General features: G+C 35.2%; 1 protein-coding gene across 4 annotated transcripts in view; it reads right to left on the bottom strand.

Moving 5' to 3' along the window:
• LOC138713718 (ATP-binding cassette subfamily G member 4) overlaps positions 1–25,998 on the bottom strand; it is a 405,479-nt gene that overhangs the window by 42,062 nt on the left and 337,419 nt on the right. For 3 of the 4 annotated variants that reach the window (XM_069846026.1, XM_069846028.1, XM_069846027.1), the window contains 2 exons: positions 23,995–24,150; positions 12,985–22,294 (listed from right to left, as the gene is read on the bottom strand). In XM_069846026.1, coding sequence (XP_069702127.1) covers positions 21,953–22,294; positions 23,995–24,150 — 498 coding nt within the window. In that variant the 3' untranslated portion in view covers positions 12,985–21,952. Of the gene's footprint in view, positions 1–12,984; positions 22,295–23,994; positions 24,151–25,998 lie in introns of those variants that run through there. The other variant, XR_011335970.1, reaches the window with a different exon arrangement.

Genomic DNA, 25,998 nt, shown 5'->3' with positions numbered 1-25,998 from the left:
TGCACAGAAAACTTGATAGGCATTCGTTTCCTGTATTTCCTAAAATAATTTTTATGACCAAATGAGTGGTATCTGGATCAAAATGATCGCATTTTAATTCTATTAATACCATTTAATTTAAGTAACATAATAAACGATTTATCCTTCTATCAAACACGAATGTTCCCTGGATCAAATGTCCTATTTTAATTATATAATTACTTTATATTTATTTCTAACGGGTGCAGCGGAGCGCACGGGTACGGCTAGTATTAAAATAAAGCTATAACATATTCTTGTGTTTACATAAAAATTTGAAACGTATAGAACTCTTACCTGAAAACTAGCGAACTTTCCAGACACCGGCATTTTTGGAATTATACCGTACTTGATTATTTAGCTTCTACCAGATAAGTGAATGCTCTTGCTCTTGTCGTATCTTTCTGCTGGAAACTTTTCCATTACTTCCATGGCAACATTTTAATAAAGGAATGCTAGTGTTACGCATCCTATTATTGGACAATGAAATTGAGTTGCTGGGAAATTGATTTCTTAAAATATAATTATGATATAAGATGGGTGCTCCTGTTATGGCCATGTTCCTGATATGGCCACCCCGCTATTGTGAGTTAGTTAACCAAAAAATCCGATAATTGCAGCAGAATACAGTGAAAGAGCTTCCTGGTATGTCACTTGATCGTTTTCCATCCAGTCAGGTTGAGCAATATGGCGTCAGTTGCCTGTTTTGCGGTTTTCATGTGACCTCTTCTTATTTTTCTTTGGTAAGTCTCCTTTGTTTTATGCATGTTTTTCAAAGACTTGTTCGTGAAAACCATAGTAAGTTACTCCATTCAGTTTTTAATGTTCTGTTGATTGGTGTTGTCTTTGATGGCGTATATTTTACGAGTTGTTCATAATCAAACGATTTTCGTGAAAGCTTACCTGCTCCTGATATGGCCATATCAAATGCACCACGGCCATATCAAGTTCATTTCACTTTAATTTTTTTCACCTAACAAATTTGCATGCCTTATAGCTGGGATTACGCAAAAATTTTGTATTTTAAGAAAAACAACTTAATTTTTGATGGAAAAACCTGTTTTGACTACACTTTTGAATAATAAAAAAGATTGTTAGCCTAAGTGTCATGTTTATTCATTTTACACCAAAATTATTTAATTTTAGCACAACTGCGCTATCAAACTGAAAACAATCACGATTTGTAGAACATGGAACAAGTGTGGCCATATCATGTGCACGTGTTCCTGATATGGCCACTAGGTAGACATTCGGAAATTGGGACTTTTGGACAATTAAAGCTATTTTTATGTGGAAACGAAATTGTTTTAAGAAAGTCCATTAGACTGAGAACAAGTAAGAAAAAAGTGGTTTACATTTTTTTTCAAAATGGCGGCTAGAAAAATTCTCATACCTTAGCATGGCCATATCAGAGACACCTACCTTAATATCAGAAAACTATCGGTCCTGTGAGAAGCCACAGTCATGTTGATACGTCATGTTGTAGTACAATGCACAAGAAATAACACAATGAGCGTCAAGCGAATTTCGGGCAAATATTATTAAACTTAAGTTCACATAAATGAATTATGATGATTCTAATTCACCCTCGATTAGTGTAGAAAAGTTTTTGATTAAAACAATTTCAAAGGATTTTAATTACGTCGGAAGCTATGTAGGCCTACTGTATTACTAAAAATACACTGATTCCATAAATAATGGTTGATACACTTTTGGGGACAAAATTAGAGGGAGAGTAAAAGGCACACAGTCTTACTAATAAACAGTGTATAGTTTTTATACTAGACTTATGCAGAGTTGAGACAGAAAACTTTACTAATAAACCATGCAGAAGCGATGGACGTATAAACAGCCTGTAACTACAATGGGAATTGCTTTGCAGTAGTTATATACGCGAAACCCCTTGTTTAAGCGTTGTATATAGAGAAAAAATGGCCGCCCCTCTAACAGCTGTTCGTATCGACTGTCATTTTATGATGATTGTTGCCTAGTAACCAAAGAAGAACAAACCAAAGAGCACAGAATAATTAGAATAATATTACTGTAGCTTGTACTCTTTGACCAAAATATAATATGGTAATCGATCAGGCCCAGTTGTACTATCGATACTTAACACGCCACACTAGAGCGCTCTACCGGATGCAATAGAGAACCTCAGATATTCTATTATCTTTCGTAACGAAGTAATGACGAAACTATGACGTAGCTGTGTAACAGTTATACTGTTATACACGATGTATGTAGTGATTATTAGTAAGGAATTTACACACGACTTATAAACGAGCTACTCATTGTATAAGTATAAGACAGTTAAACGTCTGTATATAGAGTTTTTATTAGTAAGACCGACAGTCTACCCACAAATAACCTTTATCAGAGGAAATTCAAGCCCTCAGAGATTTCATAGTTGACGTTATATCTTAAATTACCACATATTTACTGCCAGGATCCGTTACTTACAGGATTATTTCTTATAAGAGTAAGTTGTTGGTGTAATAATCTAGAAGGTTTTTCCTTGCTTCTCCAATCTCATTCCATGAGACTTCTTTTTTATGGTGTTATGTAAAGAATAAATTGTTTATACATAGGCCTACTATCTCTGCCATTGGATATTGATGAATGAAAGTTGATAATTACCGCAGCTTTATTGTCAAGGAATTTTTATAAAGGGTATGGAATGAACTAGATTAAACCCGTAACACACTACAGCGAGAAATATGTAATGCGTTTGTCGAACTATGGAAAATGCTTTTATTTAGCACGAAGAAACGTTCGAAATAGGCATAGCTGACATTGATCGGCGATGTTTTGAAAACATAGCTACCCCTCAACCTGTATTTCCCGTTCCCACAGGTAACCTAACCTAATTATTACCTATAAAATTTATATTACGTGAATGAAATTGAATAGGAAGTCAACATATCAAACCCAAAGACCTTGTATGGCACCGTATTATATAAAGGTTTTTGTTCAAACTGCTTTTCGTATGGCGTAGTAAAATTCGTGTTTTAATTATCTATACAGAGATGAGTCCACTGTGTAGGAACATATTTCTCGCTGTGGTGTGAAGACATAGCTGTCTCCACCAGTGGCGGCTCCTGCATATTTCTTAAGAGGAGGAAAGAAGTTAACAGCACGAAATGACACCTTATTGAATGAAACATGCTACAAATTAGCCTACATGCATACATGTAAGACCAGGTAGTGTTGGGATTGGCCTTCCCTTCTGTATAGCAATAATCTGTTCTTGTAAACTGAGTTTCCTAAATTGTCCAAAATATATTATGTTTTCACTTCCATTCATTGTTGAATAATTGCGCAAATTAACAATTACAAGGAAATTCACAACCTCGTAGCATTTTTCGAGCACACTACAGCATCACACGTGTTGGAAGAGACTAGCTACTAATTCGTAACCGGAACCGTTTTACGGAAATGGGAATGGGAAATAATCTGAGGAAAGCGAGAACACTGCACCCACCCACGTGGTCTGTGTTGCCACATGTACATTTTACAAGTTCAGTATCACATGCTTTTGAAGAATGTCAGTTCTTGTAAAGTCATACTATCATTATTGTTCAAAGCTGCCGATGGCCGATTAATTTTTTTATGTTAAAAATGATGTAGTTTGGAGTAGGCCTACCTACTTTCAGTTTCAAATATATTTGTACAAAACTGACAACTTGGCTGTTGCCCTGTCTAGTAAACAATGAATAGAAGTGAATTTCAGTTGCCAACTACGTAGAACTACTTCCTCTTTGTTTTACATAAACCCGACTTTAACTTTCAAATATCCACGAAAGTTTCAAACCATGAATAGTAGCCTATATAGAGTTCAATGAATAATATTTTTGATTTCTAATTTAAAAAAAGTTTACATGGTGTCTTTCATAGCGTTGCATTAAAACTGTTTTTGTTGCGTCTCCTCCTAGATGTGTTATAGTCCGGTTGAATGCAACATCGTTAGGTGGCAGCGGTAGCGAGCTTGCTGCACGACCAGTCGGTTTCTATTTCCCGCCTATGACTGATTCAGAGGAGGATCTCCTCCCTCTCCGTTCATTTACTTGCTTTAAAACTCTGCTTATTTCTCTGGCCGCTAGGGCGCTGTTGTCTGTGTGTGTTAACTGCAGTAGAGGAGGAATGGAGTGCCTTTCCTCCACACAAACAATCTCGCATCTTTCTCACAGTTTTCTACAGCACATGAGCGCGCGTCGTTTTTAAAACTCGATCAACCGAGTTTTTCTTATAGCTGTGAACTTAAAAATTATCGAATCTTCCTCGAATTTCAAGGCACATATTTTATTTGGTATTTACTTTCAAAAGAAGAAAATGTGAGGAGGACGTTCCTCCCTTCCCTCCCCCGAGGAACCGCCACTGGTCTCCACGCATATTACGTAGTTCATAGTTCATGCAGACGGTACATTCGCCTGATGCATCTTAAGAGTACGTAAAATTGTCAGTGTTTGTTTTTCAAATAACACTGGTTATAATAATAATTATTGTGTAGCTATAAACCGGTACTTAGCTTTGTATAAGAAACAAATGTGTACCGGTATCAATCATTTACGAATACGGTATATAAAAAAGTATACCATTTAATATTAATATGATCAAACAGTAATAAAAACACATTAAAATTGAAATGAAGTAAAATTAATTTTTGGTCATTGTGGATATAGAGAAGAATGGAACGTGTGAAGTGGACAGACAATAAAAAATAAAGCTGTGTTGGAAAGAGTGGGTGAAGAAAGAATGATGATGAAACTGATGAGGAAGAGAGAAAGGAATTGGTTGGGTCACTGGCTGAGAAGAAACTGCCTATTAAAGGATGCACTGGAAGGAGGGCAGAAGAAGATATCAGATGCTAGACGACGTTAGGATCTATGTATCATATGAGGAAACAAAGAGGAAGGCAGAAAATAGGAAAGATTGGAGAAAGCTGGATTTGCAGTGAAAGATCTGCCCTTGGACAAAACACCGAATGAATGAATGAATGTACATGTTTCGAGACCATGAAATCCCCTCTTCAGTAGTGTATACAGGGTGTTTCAAAAATACGGGGCATAATTTCAGGTATGTATTTCCCACATGTAGACAATCAAAATAGTTCATTACAACATGTGTCCGGAAATGCTTCATTTCCGAGTTATGGCTTTCACAACATTGAAATTCACTGGAACGTTTTTCTTTCCGCAGGTCGTTGTCATTACAGAAGATGTTCAAAATGTCCACCTCCTGCTTGAATACAGACCTCACATCGATGTTTCATTGACCAGCGAACACGATCCCAAACTCCAGGAGTATTGCGTATGTCCTCAGAACATGCCACAATTCGATTCCGAAGGGATTCCAAATCAGGCACCGGAGACGAATAAACCAATGATTTTAAATGGCCCCACAAGTAGAAATCGAGAGGGTTTAGATCAGGTGTGCGTGGAGGCCAAACAATTGGGCCACCTCTACCTATCCATCGATCAGGAAACCTTCGATCCAAGTACCTACACAATACTGAATGTAACCTTCGCCTCGGAATGCACTGTCAGAGTGCCCTCTTAACGTCTCCTTTGACGGCAACGACCTGCGGAAAGAAAAACGTTCCGGTGAATTTCAATGTTGTGAAGGCCATAACTCGGAAATAAAGCATTTCCGGACACATGTTGTAATGAACTATTTTGATTGTCTACATGTGGGAAATACATACCTGAAATTATGCCCCGTATTTTTGAAACACCCTGTATTTGAGGTCAGCCTTTATGATGACAAAACAGCATTTGGCTCTCTCCGCATTTGTTTGTTTAATCTGGTGGAGATAAGATCACCAGGCCTTCTCTGCCACACCACCAGATGCAATTGAAATGCTTTAGTAACGTGTAAAGTTAACTCCAGTTTTTTGTGCGTTCTAATTTTAGGAAATTTTGTTAGTATGTTACAATTCTGTGAGCATTTTATACACTGACGTCATAGCTTTAAAAGCGTGGTTGGTAGGTATTTAGTAGGCTACATGTATAAAGTAGGTATCATATCTAAAACTTAAGAGACCTTCCCTAATTGTTTTTACTTTCTTTTTTTTTTCACAAACATTTGGATCATCTCCGTCACTACTTTTGTTAACTTGTACGCACAGTAAAAACGCAAAAACAGAATTTTACTATTTCCTCTCCGCTTTAGTTCATTTCACTTGCAATTGATTTTATTTCACTTTATTAATTATTTATGAGACACTTTTGTCTTTTCAGAAAACGGTATTCTGACTTTTCAGACATTATCAACTTTTGTACAGTAGACATACTCTTGGCGTGACTTCCTTGACATGATTTCAGCACACGCCGAAATTTCTACCTACTGCAGTACAGAATATGAAGAGCACAAAAGAAGAAAGTGTTAAGTCCAAAATTGTCGATTTTCTGTTTCAGATGTATTGTAGATTTGTTTAGTTTAACTATATAGATTAATAACTTCATTAGTTCAAAAAAAATTGAAGAATGATAACCCAAAGACAATAGAATATAATGGATCGAAACTTTTAATTTGTTCTCCTGTAAAAACAGTAAAATGTAACTTATCAGTAGAGATGAGAATTTCATGCAAATGCGTGTTTTTATAGTAACATAGAACTTAACTCAAACTTAGTACTTATCCATTCCATTATTTTCCGGTTCCAAATATGTGTAGGCCTACTTTTCCCGGGCATATTTGCATGTTTTGGTCTTTCTGGGGATAAAAACATTCATAATGCATATTTAAACAATTTTTAACTTAATCATGGATATAATATACATCATAGCAAGTTTAAATGCACGTTTTAATGTTCTGAGTGGACACCACAGTTTCTCGATTTTTTATGTCCCTTATTTTAGCTTCAGGAATCAGGATTGACGAAGGAAAAGAAAAAAAAATAAACTGTAAAGATTTTCACAATACGATGTTAGAGGACCTTTCTCTGGAGGGAAGTTCAGTTTTACAACACTTCACCCACGACCCTCTACAGACTACATGTAATAAATGGATTTATTACGTTGGATATTTTAAGAATAGTAGGGAGGAAATATAGAGGGTTCAAGGAAACTGCCGACGAATAATTTAGGTCAAAAGCACCCTCTTTCAGGGTGGTTGTAAATACTCTTCCTTTTCCAGTACCTGTAGCAATTTAGATTCTTCTAAAATTGGAATCATTCGCTAAACTGTCTTTACAGTGTGTGAACCTCGTAAGTGGTTAATACAGAGTGATTTATATAGAACTGACACATTTCTTTCAATAATTGTTTCAAAACGAATTGTGCTAGCGACAACTTATTATACCTAAAATGTAGAGGAATTTTGGGAGATTATTTACCTCTATAGCAAATGTTGAAAATGTCCTCCATCCTGCATAAGGCACAACTCAACACGTCGTTCCATGTTACTGGCCACTCGTTGGAGGACTCTGTTGTCAATAGCTTGAATCTCCTGTGTGATGTTGTGCTTCAGATCGTCCAATGTCTGGGGACGTGTGGCGTAAACCCTGTCTTTTAAGTAACCCCATAGAAAGAAGTCCGGCATTGTCAAATCCGGAGATCTCGGTGGCCACAGGTTCCTGGAAATTATTCGGTCATCAAAGAAACTTGCAATTAGTTCCATGGATTCATTTGATGTATGCAATGTAGCGCCATCTTGCTGAAAATATCCTTGACTCAGCTCTACATCGTCCAGTTATTCAACAAACTCCATGAAAATCAGTCGGTACTGTGCAGTGTTCACAGTCTGGTTAAAAAAAAATGGCCCCACTATTCTCTGTGCGGATATTGCGCACCAAACTCCGATTTTAACCGGGTGCATAGGTGCTTCATGGATGACATGTGGATTTTCGATGGCCCAATGGCATGAGTTCTGTGAGTTCACATAACCGGATAAATGGAACCATGACAAAATGGCAGGATTTTGCACAATGAACGTCTGAAACCAACGACAATAATTCAATCTTTTATCCTTATCTGGTTCCTGTAGCTCCTGAACACCATATTCTCTCTGGTATGCCCTTTGAGTAGCTGTAATTGAATTCGTAATCCAGTATTGCTTCACAAGGAAGAGTCGTTGATTTAATGTGTACTGCATTTTCACGTTGACACAAAATGTCGAAAACAGCTGCCAACAATAGGAATAAAACATAAACATCTACGCATCTAGTGCTGCCAACAATATGAATAAAACATAAACATCTGCGCATCTAGTGACAAGGAATCGAAACTCCAGAACATTCTGCTTAATTTGGTGTTAAAATTGGGTCATTGAATGAATTTCCAACGGAATAATTAAAGAAAGAAATGTGTCAGTTCTATATAAATCACTCTGTATGTTTGTCTGTTCTGTTTGCGTGTGTTAATTTGGTTCTAATATGCCTCCAATTAAAGATTTCAATAGTGTACTCTTTGCGCAGTGGATTAAAGGAAAAGATTTTATTAGATCATATGGGGATATCGTATTCTGCAATTGTTGCAGTGAAGAGGCAAGCACTGCTATTCTGTTTTCTACGACGGTTGTTCTTTGTAAAACATTACAAAACTTCTTTAAATAAACTGGACATGATCATGAACGCGAACCCGGACTACGGATTCTTTTGTTCAGTGAATTAGGTTATTTGTGGCGAAAACTTGAATGAAGAATTTGACCTGACATTGTCACAAATATGTTCATTCAAGTTTGCACCCATAACTTCTTGCGATATAGAAAGGTCATTCTCTGCCTACAAAAACGTATTGCCTGACAAGCACAGGAACCTCACAGAAACCAATTTAGAAATGTTGTTAGTCTTTAACTGTTTTCAAAAAGAAAAGTGAAGTGAAATAAGAAATTTGGAACAAATATGAAAGTGCATATTTTAATGTATTTCTTGCTTGATCGTGCATGTTTCATAGTTTGATAGTGCATGAATGCATGCATATTTTGGGATTTTATAGTGTATGAAATTCTCGCCCCTACTTATCAGGTTTTCCCCCTGTACTCATATTATATTGACAAAGGGCAAACATCCATACTATAGGCGAATTTCGAGTTGAAAACCGTGGTATTTCTTTTAAATTATTAAATATTATATCTAATCTTGAGATTTCTATTACAAATATGTTATAACAATGTCATAGAATAAAACACAGAAAATATTAGTGAAAATAATTTTTATTGTTTAGCCAGATTGTAATCTTTTTATCTTATAAATGGAAAATCATCCCATCTTAAAATGCTAGGATTAAGAATGCATTTACTTGGCGAACCAAAAGTCACCACAGCAGTTTAAGACTTGAACCCGGCCGTTCAAATGGCTTTGAAGAAATTGATGCGGATCAGATAGGCTAATGTGCGAAAAAGCACGTCTATGCATCCCAGATCGTCTTCAGCGATGTGTTAACGCCGATGGAAAACAATGTGGAAACAGTGAAAAACATTAGGTGGTGACTTTTAGCTTACTTTCTTTTGTATAAAATGGAGTACAGTACAGTTGCATATAGGTACAGAATTTACAAGTAAATTTCATGCAGTAATGAAAAATAACAGATCAAAGAGTTTCGAGGAAGGTCATATTTACATAATACCAACAATGTCTATTGCCTATTGTAACACTATTCGATAATAATAATGAACATTCACAGTATACAGGTTGATCCATAAGTAATGTCGTTAATTTCAGGGGGTTATTCCTTGGGATATTTTGGACAAAAAGTTAAATACAATTTTGCTCGTTTTTGCTTCCTTTTCGAGATAAAATTTGTTTTATATGAAACAATTCATAGTGTGTTTTGGGAAAGCCATTGATTTAATTCCCAACATGCTCAATAAATTTAAGAGAGTAGTGTATTATAATAATAAATTCTTGAAATAATTTTAATTTTAGGTCAAGTTTCGGTCCCCTACGGCCACTTCCAACGGACTTCTAACGAATATTCATACGTTTATCACTATGGCGCTGGAAATCAATTTAGAACACATTTTAATTTTTATTGTACAATATAAATGCAATTATCACTACAATGACACAACAATTTTGCAGATAACACAAAAACAACTTCGGAATCGTAATTAACAGTCGCAGTTTCACTTGACTTCCACTAGATGACTCTTGAGTTCCAGCCTATAGGCGTAGCAGGGATGCCAATATCGGCAAACGAAATGAAACTGTGAGGAATGTTACAACAGGTGTGCTAAACGTTAGGAATGTTACAGTATGTGTGTAGCATGTTAGGTTAGGTTAGGTTTTGTTAGTTGTGTAAGATAATATGAATGGTTACCACAGTTGGCGATACTGCAATCATTCTCCCACTCCACCTCAAATAACGTCACAACGACGGAATATGGCCGCCTTCTTCCTTCAAGTATGACGATTTTCCTGTATAAGTAAGGAACCTATTTAGGGCGGGTTGGGTGGTACCACAGCTCTCCCAGTGATCACATCGAGTTTCTACTACTCCACACTACAAAACTAAGGTATTTTCAGTGTTTGTTTTTAATTCCCAATACTGGCAATACATGACTGAAACTTCACCTAATTTTGTCCTATAAATGTGGAGAAATTTGACCCGAACAAATGTAACATTTAAAAATTTCTTTGCAGAACGAAAAGTTACATTCGTTCGGATCAAATTTGTGCACATTGACTGTGCATATCAATGGCTTCCCCAAAACACGCTATGAAATATTTCAAATAAAACAATTTTCATCTCGAAAAGGAAGCAAAAACAAGGAAAATTGTATATAACTTTTATCTGAAATATCTCAAAGAATAACCCCCAGAAATTAATGACATTACTTACGGTTTACTCTGTATAACTAACAACTGAGCATCGGCTAGAATTAGATTCTTATTACATTCAATAAAACAGATCTATAAGATTAAAAAGGCACTCATTTACACTATAAACTAATTTAATTTGTACTAGCTGAAGAAGTAAAGCTTATTGTTCCATAACTTGTAGATATTCACACACTACATTTAATCCAGTAGAATACAACACTGTAAAAATACATTTTTAGCTTAAGTACCTCCATACATAGTAGTAAAAGTCATATTTTATGATAACAGAATAATAATTGGCATTACATTTTATCTTCCTTCAGTTTAAAAACATTGAAAATTACGAAATTAATTATCCAAAAAAAAAAAAAATAAATAAACCTTACGTCACTATAACAACACATAATGGAAGCCAAGTCGCAAATAAAGGACTTCCATTCTTCTGCAACATGAGACAACTTTATATTCTATTCACTTCAACCTCATAAAAAGAGTCCATTAACCTCAAATTAACAGGTCTTGATGAACTACAAAATAATAAATTGAAAGGTGACTGCGAAAAGAAAAATCCTTTTCCGTCAGAATTAGGAGGACTCACTTCTTTCATATTATTGTTGTCACTTCTGTTAGTAGGAATTAAAATCTCGCTATAACTGAAAGTAGTTAGCTTGAGAAGAGAAAGAAAGATAGACGAAGTCAAATAAAGGTACGGTCACACGTCGCTACTTTTGCTGCGCAACTTTTGTACTGCAGCTGCAAAAGTTGCGTGTCGTGTTCACACGTAAGCCAAAAGTAGCGCGCTGGACGCTACTTTTCGTGCTGCGCAACCCGAGTGCTGCAAAAGTTGCAACTGGAGGTTGCGAGTCTGTTCACACACAAGGCGCTACTTTTGCAGCCACAGCATGCTGCAGGTTTCCATCTTCGTGTTGATTCTCATTATACATTTTGTGGTTATGTTCGCATTATTAAGAAACTCATGCGAAAGCTTACTTATCTATTATTTGCTTTTCTGTCCTAACTAGTATTCAGAAATTGACATTATTTTCACTATAAAGCTTTTAAAAATGCCTATATACTTAAATGATAACCAACAGCATATTCACGTAATCAATGTTGGCAACACTCGTGTTTGAAACTATGCTACGGAAAATAAAAAAATGAATTATATCGTCAGAAAATATACTCAGGCTGTGTTGTGCATTTAATAACTGTTACAAATAATTTATTTTCATCACATCTAACATTAAAATATATCCAAACAATAAAACTGGTCGCAACCGTAGCAAAAGTTTCAACAAAACCGTTATCAAAAATGCTGCGGCTGCAACCCTGACAACCCTGTTCACACGTCACTACTTCTAATCTGCGCTCAGCATGGAAAAGTAGCGAGCAGCAGGTTCGGCAGCCGCTACTTTTCGGGTTGCACCGTTGTTCACACGTCGCAGTACGAGAGTTGCGCAGTTTTTTGTACTGCATCGCTGCAAAAGTATACTTGGCTCGGAAACATGACGGCCTCTCTTCTTGGAATTGGTAATCCCTCATAAACCCCCATCCTCTACTCAACCCCTAGCCGCGTGGCAGAAATACAATAGATCCCTGCATTGCCAAATCTAACAGTCATTGCCTCTACCTGATGGCTTTCACCCGTTCTCAGTGTCTTTGTCGACGTGTTGTTTTATACCGTTGTGCGCCTCAATATGTCTAATTTATTCCGGCCATGATTAATGAGTGTTGGAGCAGATGATCCGCAGCTAGGCCTCCTGATACACCTGAAGATCACGACAAGAACAACAAATAACACCGTCGAAGAAAACAGAATATCTTATTTGCAGAGGAGCGTAGCTAAGAAAACAAGTGTTAAAATTGTGTCTAACGTTAGAAATTCTATCCATAAAGTAATCGAAAGTTCAGGCAATTTAATAAGTATACATCTTAATCACTTAACATCGGACGCAACCGGCGGAGTTGGATATATGGGCATAGAAATTAAGAATTACGGTTCACCAACTAAAGAGAAAATAAACAAATTAAAACAGAATTCGGTAAGATAGACGATTTTATACGTGATTTACTTCGCCGAACAGTATGTGAACAGTACGCGAAAGAGATATCGCCAACAGCAACACCGTCCTTAGGAACCTAAATAATGACATTATTCACAGCAGTGCTTAAAAGTTTTCTAACTTACAGCAGTGAATTAAATGTTTTTAAATCACTCTACATGACAACCAACATATTAGCATTAATAAAAATGAATGTAAATGACCTTCTTCGCCAACAACACATTACAAAGAAAAGCCCTACAATTTAAAATTAAATTTACATACCAGTAATGAATAAAATATTGTATAGCACACTAGAGTAAACAGATTTTATGCGTTCGTGGAAATTATCACTCAAGGCAAAGCAGATAAAATCTAACTTTACTCTTTTGTACTATAAATTCTATAACTATTGAATGATCACAATTTCAGAAAATTTTACCAGCGCAACATTCTTAATTAAGTATAAAATTCTGGAACTTCAATAACATGAGAATTTAACACTTATTATAGAGGTCTGCATTTTTTTTTTGTTTATTTAGGCAAAACATGTTAGTGAAAATATAAATATAAAGTGTTTTTAAAATAAGTTTGTTCATTTTTATACCAATTTTGTTTTAGTAATTATAAATTAAGGTATATTTACGAAGATAATATAGTCTTTCTGAAAATCGCGGTTTCACGGAACACAGTTTGAAAAACGTTCGCAAATCACAATGACTTCAAGAATTGGCAACTCGGCTAAGGGTTTATCCCTTGCGCGTGCCTGCAGTTAACTGGTGAAGGGGATGAGGGAAGGTCGTCATGTTTTCGTGCGAAGTATAGCGACGTGTGACCGTACCTTTAGTTCTACAATGTGTTGAACACAGTTAATGTATCAATACAATCGTAAAAGCAATTGATAGCGCACAGATATTTTCCAAGACCTAGAAAGAAGACACTGCTCATGATCGGAGGACGAGTGACCAGGTTTCACAAGCAGACCACTAGTTGAGGTAATAAAATTCGTTCTGTTTCGTTGTATGTCGTCCCTAAGAAGCTAGAACAAGTGCCAGGAAAAAGAATTTAGCGTAAATTAGTGCGAGTAAGTCTGTAAATGAAACAAAAAAGAAAGAAGAGAAAAAGAATGTTAAGGAATGTATGACAACAGGATCGAACAGGCGACCGACTGCATGGGAAACAGGCGCTCTCTAAAGTAGACTAAAACTGTCCATGATAGAAATGGTCTGCATGAAGCGATTAAATACTCCAGGACTTACTTAAATCATGAAATTGAACATTAAATTAATGAAACGCGTTTTGCATTAGTTAAGGAAATAAATCATCTTGGCATGCTCTGTGATTTATAAATGAAATAATGGAGTGTGAAAATCTTCATTCGTTTTTTATATGTGACCTAGTTCCTTTCATTAATATTTGTTTATCGAGAACGTGTGGGCTGAAGTGAAACGAAGAAGGATCGAAAAATGTCTAGATTACCCATCTCGGAGTCCAGATAAGTTGTGGGATAAAGTTCTTGTTACCTGGGAAGTTCTCGCTCAGAACGAGAACTATGTCCATAAGTTGGTCAAAGCTATGCCCCGAAGATACCAGGAGTGATAAATGCCAGTGGCATAGGGACAAGGTATTAGGTCCACATATATGCCTATATTTTTATATTTCTGAATTAATTTGTTTTGTTTGTTTTATTTCGGTAAGAAAATTTATTCCCCAAGCAGTATATATTTTATTCTCCAAGTCGAGCAAAGTATTTTTTGGGTTGGTTATTTAACGACGCTGTATCAACTACTAGGTTATTTAGCGTCGATGAGATTGATGATAGCGAGATGGTATTTGGCGAGATGAGGCCGAGGAGTTGCCATAGAGTACCTGGAATTCACCTTACGGTTGGGGAAAACCTCGGAAAAAAATCCAACCATGTACTCAGCTCAAGCGGGAATCGAACCCGCTCCCGAGCAAAACTTCTGATTTGCAGGCAAGCGCCTTAACCGACTGAGCCACGCCGGTGGCTGCAAAGTATTATCCCACAGATAAATAAATGTTATGTTTTATTTAACGACGCTCGCAACTGCCGAGGTTATATGAGCGTCGCCGATGTGCCGGAATTTTTGTCCAGCAGGGATTCTTTTACATGCCAGTAAACCTACTGACATAAGCCTGTCGCATTTAAGCACACTTAAATGCCATCGACCTGGCCCGGGATCGAACCCGCAATCTCGGGCATAGAAGGCCAGTGCTATACCAACTTGCCAACCAAGCCGACTTATCCTACAGATGTTGGGTATAAACTGTTCCACTTTTTTTTTAATCGAATGGAGACAGTTAATATGTATACAAATTAGCGATGTTATTAAAAAAAATTAAAATCCCCACTTGACCGGAGCGATCAGTACAGAGACGGCACGAAGAGAAACTTACGATCGCCCGACTTGAACTCAAAGGAGACAGCACACATACAAATTTACTGGTGTGAATCGCGCTTCATTACTTAAACTTTTTCGCCATCAATAATTGTTTCTAAGACTGTACACAAGAAATATTCAGAAACTACATATTTCATGTATGTGTATGACGAACGCATTGGTTTTTTTTATACCTATGAGTTCTTCATCTTTTTCTTGCATCTTTCCTAGGATATTTCTTAATCTTTTTGCTCTTTGAATTTATTATCAATTTTACTTTTTGATAGTATTTAGTTGGATAATATTTGTGATTTGCATGTGACCTGTGCCTGTATATCTGTTGTTATCAATTTATGATGTCATTAATTTTATATAGGTATAATTTTTGTTTTAAAATTTATAATATGACATAATAATGTAATCTCTCTTTACTGCTTAAGTATCTCATATAATTTATACTCACTGTATTGAATTGTTACACTTCTTGTTCTAATATTGTTCCAAGATCACTACTATGTTTCAAGCATGTTATATTCACAGTCTAGTATATACAATCACGAAGCTCAATACGTAGTAAATATGCATCCATAGATAGTTGTTAACCACTAGGATCGCTAATATCACCTCATTACAGACAATGCAAAATAGTACCGGCAGAGTTTATTGTTCCTAGCACCCTCACAACACAAGCTTCATGACTGTATATACTAGACTGTGTTATAGTCCTATAAATTACTTGTGAATCTTCTGTAAATCCTTACATGGCTTATTAAGTGTTCTGACGAAGGTTGTTTTTCTTCTTTTTCTGATAATCGTTGTTTAGATTTTGAAGTCACGATTTCAAAGTGTTTAAACCAGTTTTATCATGTCAGTGACGTAACAGGGTTCTCGCAAATAATTTGGTATCCCTTGACTCATTAATAAGTAGATACTCCTTCCTTACACCATGCGAATCAATCTCTGTTAAGAACGTAAGAAAGAGTGAACAATATTTAATATAACAAATTAATTAAAAATGTCTGCCATTCAGTGACATACTCTTTGCAGGGACTATTGCTACGCCACTATGATCTATTATTGCATAATAAAATTGCACATTCTGTTTCTTTCTGCAAAAACTAACAGAAGATTCATAGGATCTCTGTATTTGTGTGAAACGTTTATGTCCTTTGTTGGGTGTTATTTAAATTTTTAAGGAATTAGTTGTTATTCATAAGGATCGTGAATGTGATTGAGAGTGCAATAAATGTAATGCAACTTAAGTGTTTTATTATTAATGATTATTTTTCTTTTACTTATGTATTTATTGAATATATAGCCTACCATATACCTGTACAAGTATTTACAATGGAATTGCAGTATTTAATCTGAATAATCCATTGCTAGGCAACTGACGTCAGAACATTGTGACGTAACTCGTTTCCGTTGCAAAGCAATTGACGTCAGATGATATTTGCATATCTTATTCGTTTAACACTCGAGCATAAACGTTTCACATTAATCCTTGAATCTCTGTAAATTTGAGGAACTAACTGTAACTTTAAGAAGTGGTTGGTTTAAACAAAATAACATTAACATTCGAGAAAGAGTGGAGTAACCGTCATACATAACAGAAAATAATTTCTCATACAGTCTCTGCTAAAATTGGTTTTAACACTACATATTGTAATAATTACTACTCGTTCTATACTATTGATGTGATAGTAAAATAACTACTTCCTTTACATACAACGTTACAGTTCATATACAGATATACTGACTATAATACAGTAGGCTGTGTATAATAGAGTACGATATAAGCTGCCACACTTATACAGGGTGATTCAGACCAACCGTAACAGTAATTTATTTCGGAAACTAGTGCATGAAAATTTTCGAGACAAAAATATTTATAACTAACCACATGTGAACTTTCACTTAAGCTTGATTTCATCAATCAGTGTAGGGTCAGTGGCGTATCACTTAAAAATTTAAAATGGAAATCGGGGTCAAATAAGGTATCATTTGATAGAGCTCTGCAAAAAAAAAAAAAAAAAACTTTCATAGGAAATGTTTTTTTTTTAATTCCTACTCTTTCAATGAGAAAACGTACGAAAAGACAATGGGTGATTCAGACCACCCGTAAGTCATTTATTTCGGAAACTAATGTATTAAAATTTTAGAGACAAAAATATTTATAACTAAACCACATGTGAACTTTCACTAAAACTTGATTTCATCAATCAGCTCTAACAGGAAGTAGGGTCAGTGGCGTATCACTTTAAAATTTCGAATGGGAGTCGGGTCAAATATAGGATACCATTTGATAGAGTTTCTCAAAACAAACAGCTTTCATAGTAAACGTTTTTATTAATTCCTACTCTGCCAGTCACTTGACCGACTCTGCCGAAGTATTAGTAGTCACTGACAGTGTTAGAAGAAGAGTACAGGTGTGTGCTGCTCAGAACGGCAGATAGTTAAACAATTTATAAAAAATTAATGGAATTGTCAAGCCTTTCAGTAACCTGTCAACATTAATTGTCTTGTTTACATTTTCGTCTTGTAACATTTCTCAATATTGATGACACTGTCTTTTTGTACGTTTTCTCATTCAAAGAGTAGGAATTGATAAAAACGTTTCCTATGAAAGTTGTTTGTTTTGAAGAGCTCTATGAAATGGTACCTTATTTGACCCCGACTCCCATTTGAAATTTTAAAGTGATACGTCACTGACCCTACTTCCTGTTAGAGCTGATTGATGAAATCAAGCTCAAGTGAAAGTTCACATGTGGTTTTGTTATAAATATTTTCGTCTCGAAAATTTTCATGCACTAGTTTCCGAAATAAATTATTGTTATAGGTGGTCTGAATCACCCTGTATAGTCGGTACAGTGCAGTTCACTAATTTATTTATAACATTTTAACGTGTACAATTACCAATGTGGTTTTTCATAGATATATGATGAGCGCTAAACTGGAGAATTTGCTACGGTAGCTTTGAATCGTGCCGTTACTGTTACGGCCAAATTGAGCTAAATACACAGTGTCGCCAACATAAGGACATGACATTGATCTGTGGCGTCGTTAGAAGGAGAAATTTGTTTCTCTCTCTCTCTCTCTCTCTCTCTCTCTCTCTACCTGCTTCGTTCTGAACATTACTGAGAGATAGCACCATTGTAAGCGACAAGATGTATTTGCGTAAATATTGCGAGTAGATTACGTGCTTAGGTGAGAGTCTCGCGACAGGAACAGTTTTGCTTTGGCGCATGCGCGGACTTCTCATGTAGTAACAGCGTGATCCTTACTTGGATTTATTTTCGTGTGTACATTCCCGATCAAATCAAGAAGATCCCTTCTTGCTCCGGTTACACATCTTGCATATTATACGAAGGTTAGGTTTGGTTAGTTTAGGTTTTTATTAAACAAGTCCGCGAATGAATAGAAAGCCAAGATGATCTTGTCGGTCATGGTTCTTATGACAGTTTTTGTTTCGTGATACTGTTAAATAATATTATAATGAAAGCGGTGAATAATTTAATGGCCGCTAAAAGTTTTCTTCGTAAAAGTCGAGATATTTTCTCTAAACCACAGATAAAACAGCAACGCGGTATTAATTACGTACTTAACTCTTTGGTGAACATTAACCGGAAATTTACTTTCCTTCATTTGAATGATATTTCCTAAAACACACCTTTTCCTCCCTTTATTTCGTTGCGATAACTTACTTTAAGATCTTACTACATCTGCATTTTCTTTTGGTGCATTCAAAACATCGCAGTTGTACTGCATAAACCTTGACTAATGGACTGAATTTTTTAAGAATATAGTGGCGAATTTTACTACCGTCCTTTCGATTGTTTTGTTTGACACGGCTCGGTACGGCCTGGTGACTAGTGGCTAGCGAGCAACGTCGACTACCGATGTTGGTCTACCGTGGGTATTATCCAGTTGTTCCATTACACTGTACAACAATGAAATTTGCAACTGGAAAAAATATAAATTTTTCTAATCTATATTTATGCCTTAATTTCGAAAGTGAAATCAGCTTTGTGATATCACTAGAGTCCTGCGTTTTGAATATAGGTTAAAGGTAAGCGTTCACTACATCGTATCGCTCTCGTACGAATCGCACGCAACGGATATTTTAAGTGCAGTGCGTTCACTGTAACGGCTCCACCTCATCGTCTCATCGGATTCCCCTATCAGCTGTTTAAAACATGACGTCGTACGATATTGACATTGCTGAAAACAGAGGAGTTGAGGTTAGGTCTATTAATTACGCCTGTTAGCGAATAAGAATTTGTAATTGCTTCATGCATATTAATTGAAGAGGAAGAAACGAAAGAAATATTGGTTACATAATATATTTGCAAGAAACGACTTGATTATTCTTCGCAATTTTCTACACGCGAAATAAGTTTTCCGTCTGCCATTTTGGCGCGACACTGAACATGGCACAACATAATAGTAACAGTTGACCAATTAAAATTGATTTATTAAAGAAGGCCATGATTGCAAGCATCGGAAAAGTTGCCCATCCGAGAAACGTGGACGGATTTGCCGCGAGGCGATGCGTCCGATACGATGTAGTAAACGCGGTTACATAACAATTACAGCAAAGATAGTCTTTTTCCGATCCGTGCGATTCGTCCGACACGATGTAGTGAACGCTTACCTTAAGTGTCCGTTGAGCATACTACATAGATTCGCATGGTACGCAGAGCAAGTTACGAGTCAACAGTTCACGCTGCGACATCTCTCCGCACGCTACGGTACTTCATGTTTGTATCTATTCGTGTACCTGTGCATAGATAAATATATAATAGGATGCGAAACTGCGGTCAGCACCATCTGGCGGCGGGGGGCTGAAATAAGATGATCAGCGCCCAACGTCGTAGGTGGTGAACATTAGAACTACGTATTGGGTACATTACCCAGAGTTCTCTATTTATCCGTTCGAGATATTGCTCGAAGAGACAAGATGGCAGACAGAAACTTGCTAAAAAGTGAGCATAAAGTGATACTACTTGTGTATAAGCAGTGTATGTTAAACAGTGATGTTTATGGACGTTGTAAAAATAGTGTTGTTGAATGTACTGTAAAGTAATAGTAATATAATAAATTGAACTATCTGAGTAGTTCTTGCAGACTTTTCCATTGCGCTGTACAATAAATACCCAAAGAGTATAATCCCAATTATCTAACCTTTTGCTTTATTTTTTTTTGTCTCTGTCTGGTTATATTTTAATTGGGTAGTGTAAAATAGATCGTCTCTTTTATCTTCCTGTTGGCTCCGGTAAGAATTTTCAGTAGAAGATGCTGTGAGGAATAAAAATGTAAATGTTTTATTTTAAATTGGGCTAGTTTTGAATATCGATGAGAGTGGGAGGGAAATGGGAATACTTTCTGCACAGTTTAACATTTTCGTCACCAGGTGCGCTGCTAAATGCATGGAGTAATTAGTTACTCTTTTCGCTACTTGGTGCGTTGCTAGATGTAATAACGCCCCTTCTCCCAACAGGTGGCAGCAAGATCAATTTCTACAACAGCGCCCTAGTGTGTGTTATGGGAAACTCAGTAAGTTTCGCATCCTATTATGTATTCATCCATGTACCTGTATGTATAAGTCGGTGAACAATAGGAACAGTACCCATGTACAAAATACCACTTGGATTTAATAACAATATTAATTCATCGGCTATTTCTTGTCCACGTTGAATTTCGACGCTGAACAACCTTCGCAGTAGAAAGCTTCGGTAATAAAATAGCACTGCCGCTGCTGTTACTACAACTACTAGTATTACTACAACTATTACTGCATTTTACTAATTTTTCTAGTGAACCTATATAATTAAAACAACACATTAGACAATTTTTTGTTGAATGAATTATACTGTATCGTCTGCCTAAGTCTGGCAGCTAATATCGTGTACATTTTGTATATCGGGTTAGTACAAAAGAAATAGACACTTTCAATGTTTTATAAAAACAAACTATTAAAGTTATCAGAAATCAATTTACACTATTTTATAAAGTAATTTTTCAAGTTTACTTTGATAACTCACAAATGTTCAATATGTGCTCCTTATGTCACACGACACACATCAAAGAGTTAGTTTAGTTTATCCCAAACCCGGTGTAACGTACCTGCATCGACACTAGCCACAGCAATAGTGATGCGTTGTTTTAACTCTCAGAAATCACTAGGAGAACGAAGTAAACATTGTGTTTCACAAATATTCAAAGAAAATTGTCGCATGGTGTGAGATCGGGGCTCCTTGGTGACCACTGTACGAGACCGCGGTTGTCATCTGTTGCTACTATGTAAAGCGCCAAAACAACAATCAGCGCAGTAATACCAACAGTGTATCTTGTCGAAACTTATACAGTTCTTCAATTTAACAGCGCAAAATGAACGTCGACATCACACATAGCTTTTTTTGTATAGCATTGAAAGTGTCGACTTATTTTGTGCTAACTCCTTACAATATTATTATAAAACGAACTAATATAATACAATAAATTAACATAAAACACAAAGCAACCCGGAGTGAGTTTACTTAAAATTTGGAATCTAACAACCTGAAGAATAAAGAACTAACATACTTTTATGAATCTGTATAATATGAACTACGAAGTAATTAATACTCCATAGAGAGCTAGCTGTTCATGCAATTTCAACAACACACGTGTTCATCAAATTACAGTCGACCATATGAACGTCATTCTATACAATTTCACTTGTAACATAATTAAGTTGCTACTCTCCGTCGCAGACCTAAATAACAGAGTGTCCTAAACACAAACATAAGAACAAACAAAGCTAAGACTTCATTCCACACTGAAACGTTTTCAATGTCCAACATTTTAAGCACAATTTTTGGTTTCTTGAAGTGGCAGTAAACGTCATGACAGTCGAGATCTTGTCTGTCTAAACCATAGACAGTAAGTACCAGTCCAACAACGCCACATCTCATGAAACTCGTCTTCATAAGGGCATACATTGTCCAGGAGATTTGCTGTGCGAAATCAAATCCGTACACTGCCAATCCCAGGAAAGGAGCTACAATTAGTGAACCAAGTGCACAGCCATTCTGCAGAATAGAAATCATGAATATGTTTAGGTATTTAAAGAAAATAAAAATATAAACAAATACATGAGTAAATGAATGAATAATTACATGGGTAAATAAATAAATAAATAAATAAATAAATAAATAAATAAACAAACAAATAAATAAATAAACGAATAAATAAATACATACATATACAAGCAAATGAATGAATGAATAAATAAATAAATTAATGAGTAAATGATTAAAATGATTATGAATTGCATTCTCATAGTTATGGAACGAAAGGTATGAATTCTTTAAGATTGTTTGAACTAAAATGCAACACTGCTACAGTATTTAATCATAGTAGTAATTTAGACCCAAGAATATATAACAAATTTATATTTAAATATCCTAATCTTGTCAATTCTAGTAGTTCTAGTATTAAATTTAAGCAGTTATGTATGGATTTTATAAATAATGAAAAATTGTAAATTTAAATGTATATATTCTTATTGTGTAGTAGACATAAAACAAATTGTATTATATACTTCTTAATTTAAATTCAGGAATCCGCCCCTGAGCACGAGTTCTACTCTTTCACGGTTGAGCTAAAGTTTTATCTATTTATATTATATTTTAGGTTACATTTATTAGCAAAATAAATAACTACATTTACATTTAAAATGACTGAATGGACCTACAAGGAATTAATGAATAAACAAAGGAATAAATACATGAGTGGGTTAATGAATAAAGGAACGACTAAAAATAAATGAATTACTAAATAATTGAATAAATAAGTAAATAAATAAATAAATAAATAAATAAATAAATAAGTAACTAAAAATTAAGTTAGCAAACAACTAAGTAGGGCCTAAGTGAATGAGTGAATGAATGAATGAATAAATAAATAAATAAATAAATAAATAAATAAATAAATAAATAAATAAATAAATAAATAAATAAGTAAATAAGTAACTAAAACTAAGTAAGTAATTAAGTAAGTAAAGTAAGTACGGTACGTAAGTAAATAAATAAATAAATAAAATAAATAAATAAATGAGTGAATGAAAGAGTAAATAAATGAATAAAGAAACAAATGAATAAAGAAATGAATGAAGAAATAAATAAGGAAATCAATAAAGAAATGAATAAATGAACGAATGAATGAATGAATTAATATGGAAATGAATGAATAAAGAAATGAATAAATAAATAAATACATAAATAAGTAAATAAATACATAAAACATGAATGAAGAAATAAATAAAGAGAGAAAGAAATAAAAGAGAAGTTCATATTTTGAGTAAATATAATAATGAGTGCGTGGATAAGTGAATGATTAAGAAAAATTTTATGATTAATAAATAACAACCAAACAGAGAACAAACTAATGAAAGAGGAAACGAATACATGAATATATCAATAAGTATGAATGAATAAATGAATAAAATTACAGACAAATAGGTGAATTATTAGTTACTTCTTGACTTCGTTACATAATTGTCCGTACATTTTCTCTGTAATTAATTCAAAATGGATTAGTTTTATCTTAAACTGGACTGGGTTGCAGTGGACTGAACTAAAGTGAATTGAGATGAATTATTAAAATTAACCGAATCTAAATGAAATTGAAATTAGTTCAATTACTACTCAGATCGAATGTGTTGATCTATTAAATAGTAGTAAGAACACTATTACAACCAAAAGTTTCTTAACAGACTGTAGATACTTACCGTTACATTGAAGGCAGAACCAATGGCAAGGCCGAGGCCTTCTGATACAAAACACACAACGATGCAAACGAGCGAGAACATACAGAATCGGTGCAATTCTGCAGGGAGTCCATACATGAAGTAAACCATAGAGACGAAGATCATAGTGAGACAAATCTGCAATTAAATGTAATTTATTTGTTTGTAAGTATCACCAAGCTATAGTGAGAAATGATGATCGTCGTCTTTCTCTCTGGCGTCTTGGAAAATATGAAACAAGAAATGGTATACGTTTTTCTTAAATGCAGAGAATACCAGCTAATCAGTGCCAGATCCACCCCGCTACTGCCGCTGTATGCATTCACGAACTCACGGCACTTCGCCAGATTACGTACTCACTCTACTCACAGTAGCTGCTGGAAGTATCTCCCATCTTCTGCCACATAAATTATTTCATTAAACTTAATCACTAAATTTAGCGTTGTGTTTCTATACAGAACTGTACTGTCAGGAAATTTAAGACTAAAGTTTCCCTTGTTCTGCCACACGCTTTCTCACTCACTAAATATGTAACCATTGCAAAAGACAGCACAACGTAATAAACTACATTTATTCTTAGCAGAGGTACTGTGTGTCTTTACTGGCTGTCAAGGGCAGATTACAGACTGGCGTAATTAATTTTTGGGAACGGGCATTCACCAACTTTAGCGTATGCTTTGTCTACTACAAATTCGACTCAGACCTGTCCGGGGATCGAACTCGAGCTACCTGGATGGAAGACCAGAGCGCTAGCACTGTAGCCACAGATGCGGCAGAATATTACTTGTAGTACGGGTAAAAGTATAGAGAGTGAATCAAAGTATTTGATGTCTAGGTTTTACAGCATTGTAACCATTCTTGTGCCCGTGTGCACCATTCTCGATTAAAATTTGACCATGGTTAAGTCGGCACTTGACCATCTTCAACGCCAATTTGCGGAGTATCAATCTCGATCAAAGTTAAACAAGCGAGTTGATGATGATCAAATTTGATCACGGGTGTGGGACCGATTATCTTGAATTGAACATGGTCAAGTCGAGAAAACCAAAATGGCGGCACGATTTGACGTACTTGATGGAATTGAAGATGAAATGATGTATCTTGAACACGCAAATCACTGCGGAAATAACAGAATTGGTGTTAATGTAGAAAGAGTAAGTTTGTAGATGAATAATAAAAATGTTCTTTTTTCTCAAAATAGACTAATGTTTTATATATGTTTCTGCTTTGGAAGATCGGGACTTTACTTGAGGACAAAATATTATTTAGGCCTATTGTCCAATTTTGTTAACATAATAATAAAGTACTTATTCTATGCCGGTTATAATATAGCAAAACTAAATTACCATTTTGTAGAATGCGAGAGTATCACTTATTAGCTATAGATTTGCCGTTTGAAACTATTAGGACCTACATGACGTTTTGGACAATTAGGCTATTTACGCTTGAATTAAGAAAAATTACACGGATACCTTCCTTTCCCTCTTACTCTAAAATTCCAACCTTGTGAACACAAAATAAATGGATAAATTTCAGAACAAGGATACTTTCCTTTCCCTTTTACTCCAAAATTCCAACCTTGTGCACACAAAATAAATTGGCACTAAAAACTTCCTTTTCGTATGCATGATGATGCGTATTCGACATACACAGACGAATTTTTTTTTTTTTTTTTTTTTTTTTTTTTTGTAATTTTAAATAATTGTTAGCGAGGTATCCGTATAATGAAATTTTCCCAAATAAATTATTGGCACTAAAATTGTCTTTTCGTAAGCAAGATGATGTGCATTCGACAAACACATACAAATCTGCTCTTTTTAGTAGCCTATTTCAAGATAATTGTCAGTGAGGTATCCGTATACTGAAATTTTCCCAATTATTATCAATAATATGAAATAACCACTGCATAAATTACGTTACAAATTATGTGGAATTATGTAAACACGTATAACTCATGTGAATTGTGAGATTAAATCCAACCAGGTA

This window comes from Periplaneta americana, chromosome 14, assembly GCF_040183065.1.
Source record: "Periplaneta americana isolate PAMFEO1 chromosome 14, P.americana_PAMFEO1_priV1, whole genome shotgun sequence".
In the NCBI taxonomy this organism is placed as follows: Eukaryota; Metazoa; Arthropoda; class Insecta; order Blattodea; family Blattidae; genus Periplaneta; species Periplaneta americana.
The sequence above is the reverse complement of the archived record's forward strand: the minus strand, read 5'-3'. Positions and strand labels throughout refer to the sequence as shown.